Raw genomic sequence first — 7,824 nt, 5'->3', positions numbered from 1 at the left:
GCCCACTCTCAAGTCTGTTGGGGAGACCCCGGCAGCACCTAGGAAATAGTTGCTAATATAGGCAGGCCTGGAGGCTAGGAGGCCAGTGAGGAGGCAAAAGCCACAGTCCAGATGCGAGGGTTGAGGTCTGAGCTGAGGAGAATCCTCAGGGGATAGCAGAGGACAGGGAAGGCTCATTCACTTGTTTGTGCACCCATCCGTTCACTCGGTCATTTGTTCATCAAGCCTTCCCTGAAGGCCTTCTCTATGCCAGGCCCAGTGCTCGTGGGGGCCGGGAGGGTGGCGGTAGCAGGGGGTGTCGGGAAGGTAGAGGCCGAGTGTGCCAGACTGGATGGATGCATGAGATGGACTCTCTGAAATCGTGACATTTCAATTCCAGGGATCTCTCCTCCCCAAACTCTCCCACAGGTGTGCCAAGAGCTACAGACAAGCCTAGTTAACATGTGCTATTTTTTAAAAAAAGATTTATTTATTTGAGACAGAGAGCATGAGCGGGAGGGGCAGAGGGAGAGGGAGAGAGAATCTCAAGCAGAATGAGTGTGCAGCTGGAGGTGGGGCTTAATTTCACGACCCTGAGATCACGACCTGAGCCAAAAGCAAGAGTTGGATGTTTAACCGACTGTGCCACCCAGGTGCCCATCATGTGTTACTTATAATACATTTTTTTAAAGATTTTATTTATTTATTTGACAGAGAGAGACACAGCGAGAGAGGGAACACAAGCAGGGGGAGTGGGAGAGGGAGAAGCAGGCTTCCCGCTGAGCAGGGAGCCCGATGTGGGGCTCGATCCCAGGACCCTGGGATCAAGACCTGAGTCAAAGGCAGACGCTTAATGCCTGAGCCACCCAGGCGCCCCAATAAATTTTTTTTAATGTGGCACCTGGCAGGCTCAGTTGGTGCAACTCATGTGACTCTTGATCTTGGCCTTGTGAGTTTGAGCCCCATGTTGGGTAGAGATTAATTAAAAAAAAATTATGCACTGTTTATAATAATCAACAAGGAGATGCCTGGGTGCCTCGGTCAGTTAAGTGCGTGACTTCAGCTCAGGTCACGATCTCAGGGTCCAGGGATCCCCACTCAGTGGGGAGTCTGCTTATCCCTCTCCCTATGCCTCTCCCCCTGCTTGTGCTAATAAAGTCTTTAAAAAAAAATCAACATGGAAGTGACCCAACTGAACATTGATAGGATACAGGCAAATAAAATATCACCATCTGGACAAGTCATAGGGCAAATCTGAGCTCTAACAAAAGGGGCAAAGTTGTGGAACAATATGTATAGCCCAATCCCACTTTGTATTTTAAGAACACTGAATGTGTGTAAGTATGTTGTAAATTTACAAAAAGAGTCTGAAACAAATTGTTAAGCATAGTTATTTCTGGGAAGTGGGGCCCAGGGAAAGTGTTCCTCACTCTTCATACCCATTTCTGTATAGACCTTGTGTTCCCTACAGGCATTTACTACTTTGGAAAAAGCAAACATCTGATAAAGAAAGGTCCTTAACTGAGTGGAAAACCAGGAGATGGGGGCATTTCCTCCCTCAGCCCTGGAAAAATGGGCATTCTCCCCACCTGAACTTAAGCGCTGGGTGGGGAAGCCAGGGGAGGGGGAACCAGGCAGGAGAGACTGCGTGCACAAAGGCTCGGAGAAGAGAGAAAGCAAGACAGGCTGGGTAGCAAGAGGGAGATCCAAGTATTGAGAGAGGGGTGCTCGAAGGGGAGGCTGATGCCTGAGATGGGGGCTCTGATGGGGGTGGATGGGGAGGGGTGAGGAGGTGGACTCTTTGCATGGCGGTGGCGGCACAGGTTAGCTGGGAGGCTGAGAAGTGGCTGGAGCTGCTTGTGGGCCCCGCGTCCCTCAGAGCCCCCTCAGAGCCCATCCAGCTGGAGGGCAGGAAGTCTGGGCCTGGGGGAGGCAGAAGCCAAAGGCTGTGTAGGCTACACAGCTGGAAGGGTGATGCGTGCCCTGGATGCAGATGGAGCACGTGCACCTGCTCTGAGTCTGCCCCACATGCCACCAAGACGGACACTGCTATTACCCCACTTTACACGTGGGGAAGCAGGGCCAGAGCTGGGAAATCACTTCCCCCCCCATTCACACAGAGCAGTCGGGCTCCACAGGCTGACTTCACGGCTGCCACTGTGATCCTCTGTGGCCCCTCTGCTTCCTCGGACAATCATAGGATGAAATCTGATAACGCTGTCACTCTTAGCCTCATGCCCCATTTCCAGCAAGTGCCCAGCAGTGAGAGGTGTTATCAGTCAGGGGAGACTTCTGGGCGGGGCGGGAGCTGGGAGAAGAGGTGCGCATGGGAGGGCAGGGGCTTTCCGGGAGGGCCTGAGTGAGGAAGACCAGAAGTGCAGAAATGGCTGTGAGTCCTAGGGGCATCTCCCCCTTGGCATTAGGGTGGAGACCTAACTTTAGGAGCTGAGAGAGCCTGGAGATGCCTCTACAGGAGAATTCTGAACTTTTGCTTATTCTGGAGTCAGAAAAACCTGGATTCAAATCCTAGCCCTGCTCCGTCCCACTGGGTGATCTTGAGCAAGTGTACTTACCTTTCTGAGTCTCCCACAGACTGATCTATAAAGGGCTGCGGGGCAGGGGGATGGGGAGCGTTAAAACACGTATAACAAAAGAAAATATTTTAAAAGGTGATGGGGCGGCTCCATTGGTTAAGCAGTTAAGCGGTTAAGTGGTTAAGCAACTGCCTTCTGCTCAGACCATGATCCCTGGATCCTGGGATGAGTCCTACATCAGGCTCCCTGCTGGGGGCAGGTGGGGGGGGAGCCTGCTTCTCCCTCTCCCTCCTCTGCTGCTCCCCCTGCTTGTGCTCTCTCTCCATCAAATAAATAAATAAAATCTTTTTTTTTTAAAGTGATAGTAGCAGTCCAAGGCTGAGTTCCCATTAAGGAGAGGACGATGGCTATACCCCACCCCCCACAGATCCACACACAGCCCAAGACACGGGACATGAAGCACAGTGCTGGAAAGAGTTCTTTTATTTGGGGGCAGTGCCAGGCAGGGGGCCTGCAGGCATGATGGATAGAACAGGAGGTGGTTGAAGAACGCTCTCAGCTGCAGGTACCAGGCCCAGGACAGGAGGCTCGAGCCTGCTTGATAGCCCACAGGGGCCAGATATTGGTGGCCAAAGTTTTTCCCACCCCCAGTGCCTACAAGGGGGCCAAGAGGGCAGCCTCTTCGTCCTCCTTCCCCTGCGGAATCCAGGCCTGAAGGGGGGTCAGATTCTGCAGAGGCCAGACAGAGAGGGCACTCAGGGCAGTGGCCCTGCCTAGCTGGGCTCAGGACCCCCACCCCTGGACAGCAGGCAGTGGCCGGAAGCACACACTTTGAGGGAGGCTGCAGTGACCCGCCCCACCACACACTTGGCACACGGGGGTCTCAGGGCAGCTCCTCTTCCTAGAGGAAAACCAAACAGCACACGGCACACGGGGGCCTCAGGGCAGCTCCCCTTCCTAGAGGAAAACCAGCCACAGAGCCGCAAAACGAAGGCTTGCCTGGGCTATTACCTACTGGCTCTCCTCCCTGCTGGCAGCATGAGGGACAAAGACAGGTGGGCTCAGCTGGGCTCTCAGACACAGGCCCAGGCTGAGTCCTGGCCCCAGCCAACAGGGGGCAGAGAGAACCCCACGCATTGAGGAGGGAGAAGTGTGGCTCACATGGGTGACGTCAGGAGGAAGACATTGCCCTTAGGGCTGCCCCATTGAGAAGATAGTGCACTGGTGCTAAAAGGGACCCAAAGGGCAAGAGTGGGGTGGGGAAAGTGAGCTGGGACTCCGCTGGCTGGCCAGGTACTCACAGTGTCTGGTAGGTGCTGTCCTTGGCCTTGAGGAAGCGTAAGACGAAGAAGGCTGCTGCCTGCAGGCTCAGCACTAGCACAACGCCCCCAATGAAGCTGGCCCCATCAAAGCCAGGGCTGTGGGCTTCGGGAACTGGGGGGCTCCCTGCAGGGTGCAGGTCATAACGGGTTGCTGTGGACCAGGATCCCAACCCCACCCCAATAACAAGCACAGTTACCTGGAGGCCCCAGTCCTCACAATGAGAGCCTTGACCAGCAGGCTCAGAAGTTCAGCCCAGATCCTGTGGGCAGTTGGGAAGTGCCTGGTGGGACAGGGGCGGGCCTGGCTAGGGGGGCTGCCGGGGGGGGGGGCTTGGATCCAGCCCTGGCTCTGTTCCCATTTGCTCTGTGGCTTGATGTCTTTCACATTCTCTCTGGGCTCAGGACTGCATGGTCCTGAGAGCAATGAGCTCCCTTCTAGCCTCCCTATCCTACATTGGCCCGCTAGGGTGAGGATGGACCCAGAAGTTGGGCCTCTGACCCCTTCGGCTCAGAGCTTCTTTTGGCCTTGGGTCTCAGGGTTCAAAGCCCAGATGCAGATGATATCGTCCCTTTTCAGGACTCCTAAGTCCCGAGACCCTGGAGTCACCTGATGTCAGAGCCCTTAGAGAAGGAAGAAGTGGAGGCCCACACCCTACCAAGTGGACAAATGGAGACTAGGTGATGTGTGTCAGAGGGAGAAGCTGGGTTCTGAGGACCAGACCTGTCCAAAGTCACCTCACAGTGAAGACAGAGCCAGTCACACAGTGCTCCCTGACTCTTAACACTCTCCCACCCCACCCCCATCTCAGGGCCCATGGTTGCCAGGCTGTCTGGGTGACTCGCAGCTGTGCCACGTTAGCCATCAACCCCCACTAGGGATTCTATTTCAGGCCCTAGGCCAGGTGCCAGGGCAGGGCTGGGGGCAGAAGATCATTCTGGGGCAGTGGAGAGGGGCCCAGCTAGGAGCCAAGTCTACTTCTCGGAGGGTATAGCTTGTGTAAGCGGGTCTGAGAATATGAAGGGCAAAGGGTGGTCCCAGCTACAGCTCAGGGAGCCCCAGAGAAGGACACTGGGGGAAAAGGAGGAGAGGGAAGAAATGAGCTACCCAAGACTGATCTGGGGCTCAGCCAGAAGGAGCTGAGCCATCAATAATTCAGCCTCTAAGATCAAGTTTCTGGCTTTAATTAACCAAAGACTCTGCAGCCATCCCTACCAAGGCTGGTGACCTCCAGGCCCTGAGGGGCAGTGGGAACCAAGGGGCAGAGTTCTTACTTCTGCTCTGCCAGGAGCCTGCCTTGGTAGTCACTGAGTACACCTCATTGGCTACCTGAGCCATCCGTACACGCTTCAGCACCAAGGGCAGGTCCTGAGAGGGTCAGCCTGAGCTCCCAGAACTGGTGTTGGGGACAAGGGACAGGAACCATCATTTCCTGATCGCTTTCTATGCATCAGACCCTGAACTAGGCTCTATACACCTGCTCATAAAATCCTCACAGCAACCCATTTTACAGATGTGGGAACAGTCTCAGCAGGAGAGGTCACAGGGCTGAGGTCACAGGGCAGGTCAGTGCCTGAGCCCAGCTGTCTTTGTTGGCACCTCTAGTCCTCCCACCACTCCCATTCCCCCGGGTAGCACCTACCTGTTGTGACTGTCTTTGGTTCATAGGTGGAGTAGTGGTGGGCAGCTGGAAAGACAGGGAATCCATACTAAATCAGCCCTCCCACTCCCTGACTCCCACCAAGACCCCAGCGCAGGCCAACAGATGGAATTCTGACTCAGATCAGGCCCCCTGTTCCAGGTCCAGGTCCAGGTCCAGTTCCAGCTGACGTACTTTCAAGCCTTAGTTCCTACCATTCCTTCCACCAGATGTGCCCTCTCTCCATCTCTACCTTTAAGGGTCATCTCTGATGACACCTCCTCCAGGAAGCCCTCCCCCCATTCCCTTCTGAACTTCTGATTCAGAAGTCCTCACTGTGTTTTAAATTAGACGAGCCAACTCCTCCCTGCCCTCCACACATCTGTCCTGGATCCTTTGGCTGTGCCAATTTTTAACTGGGGAAACAGGCCAGAGAGGGCAAGGGACTTTTCAGTGAGCTAAAGGCAGAACTGAAATTGGACCCAGGTGTTCATGAGCATTGTCTGCTCCCCGAGAGAGGCCAATTCCTTCCTGGAGGGCAGGCTCTGGCTGTGGACACCTCAGTCCCCTCTCTCCAACTTGGCTTAGGCCAGCAGGAGTCCCCTTACCTGGACACGACTCTGAGCGGTTGTAGACAGAACAACCTTCCTTGACCACCTCAGCTTGGGCCACACAGTGTCCTGGTGGGAGAAGGTATAGGGGAGAGATATGGGGAGAGGGGCCAAGGCCCTGGGGTTCAGAACTTGGGGCACTCGATTCGGGGAGGACCCAACTCCGTACCTGGCTCCTCTGGCCGACACTGCTCCCACACGCAGCCGGAGAGGTTGTGTGCTTTGTGCCCCTCCACACAATGCTCACAGAGCTCAAGCTGTTTGCAGGCCCCTCGGACAGCTGGCCAGATATTCAGGCGGAGCAGGGCTCCCCGCCCAAAGCCTCGAGCTCCTTTACCTGGGCATAGGAGCAACTCCTTGAAACTGAGCTGCACACCCCCCTTCCCCACTACTGTGGCTCTCACCCCTTTGCACACTTACACTCACCTGGATCCCCTAAGGCCCACTACACACCTGGAGTTTCCACAAACACATGGTTACACAACCCCCAACCTCCCCCACATTCACCCAGAGTCCCTTCCCTCTGCATACACCTGGGGTTCCCTGATAGATGTGGAGCTGACACCTCCAGACACACCTGGGGTCCCCTCCAAACACCTGAAGCCTCTAATCCGCCACACCTGGAGCCTATTACATACAGATGTTCCACACATGGCGAGAACCCCCTTCACCCACCGCTGGAGCCCTGAACTCTCTGGAAAGTCCCCTCCTGACCCCCGCCCCCCAGCCCAGACCGCTCCAGAACAGGCGGCTGGCTCCGCCTGCCCCTGCCCGGGCTGGGCCTCCAAACCAGACCCTGGTCCGCGTTACCAGCGACAGCAAGCTGGGCACACAGGAGAAGGCAGCAGCAGCCGCCGCAGAGCGCGACCCGTAAGGCGCGGGGTCCCGGCGCGGCCATGGGCGGGGCGAGGCCCGGGGGTCGTCGGAGAGCTGGTGTGGTGCGTCCCTCCCCGACTCGTCTCCGCTGGGATGTGGGGAGTGAGACCCAGGCAACCTGGGCGTGACCAGGTGGGCGTGGTCATTCTGGGGGCGGGGCCAGCGGCTCAGCCGGGGTGGGGCCCGGTCGTCGGGGGCGGGGTCAGGCGGGGGCGCGGCTAGTGGACGCGGCGGGGCGGAGCTTAATTCGGTGATCTGGGGCGGGGCTCGGACAAAAGGGGGCGGGATCCAGGTGTATCAGCACACCCGGTCCTGGGAGCCCTCACCAGCAGCTTCACGAAAACTTCGCTCGGTGGTTAGTATCGGTACTTCACAGGTGAGGAAATTAAGGCTCAGAAAAGGTAGGTGGAGGTCACAGTGGCAAAATATGGATTCGAAGGGAGGTCACTTGCCCGCAGGCCGGGCCTTGTCGAGTGAACTCAACTAGGCCCCTCGCCCTTCGGACTGGCTTCAGCTGGCCTCTAGACTCTGCCCACCGCGCTTCACCCTTTCACCTTACTCTCTTCTGCCCCTCAGCCTCCCACCACACCCTCCGACCAAGTTATTGGTCTCATTATTAGTAGGACAATTGGGACTTTCCACAGCCTTCCCTTCGGCCTCAACTGCCCTGGTACCGGCCTCTTCTGGTTCTTTGCCCTCTGTAGCTTCTTCTCGGGTTCCTTAGAGGGCACCTCCTCTTTCTCTCCCCCCCCTTCACTTCCACTTTCTTCCCCCTTCTCTGTTGCCCCTCCTTTTCCTCCTTCCCCCTCTTCTTCCCTGGTGGCACGACTCCCTCCTGAGATCTATTCCACCTCTCCTGGGGTCA

The 7,824-nt window shown here is 56.4% G+C and overlaps 1 protein-coding gene across 2 annotated transcripts; it reads right to left on the bottom strand.

Annotated features, from left to right (window-relative positions):
- Positions 1-2,985: 2,985 nt before the first annotated feature.
- On the bottom strand, positions 2,986-7,037 carry CD164L2 (CD164 molecule like 2). Of its 2 annotated transcripts, XM_025856982.2 has the most exons (6): positions 6,894-7,037; positions 6,253-6,420; positions 6,081-6,152; positions 5,476-5,520; positions 3,815-3,959; positions 2,986-3,242 (listed from the first exon to the last, which is right to left on the bottom strand). In XM_025856982.2, the coding sequence occupies exons 1-6, from the start codon at positions 6,979-6,981 to the stop codon at positions 3,236-3,238; spliced, it is 525 nt and encodes a 174-aa protein (XP_025712767.1). In that variant the 5' UTR covers positions 6,982-7,037; the 3' UTR covers positions 2,986-3,235. The 2 variants fall into 2 exon arrangements, with proteins under 2 accessions (XP_025712767.1, XP_025712768.1); XM_025856983.2 differs by lacking the exon at positions 2,986-3,242 and having other exon boundaries at positions 3,811-3,959.
- Between the last annotated feature and the right edge of the window lie 787 nt (positions 7,038-7,824).

This window comes from Callorhinus ursinus, unplaced genomic scaffold (genome assembly GCF_003265705.2).
Source record: "Callorhinus ursinus isolate GAN/ISIS: 27379988/994484 unplaced genomic scaffold, GSC_fseal_2.0 scaffold18, whole genome shotgun sequence".
Lineage (NCBI taxonomy): Eukaryota > Metazoa > Chordata > Mammalia > Carnivora > Otariidae > Callorhinus > Callorhinus ursinus.
This window is presented reverse-complemented; position numbering and strand designations above follow the sequence as displayed.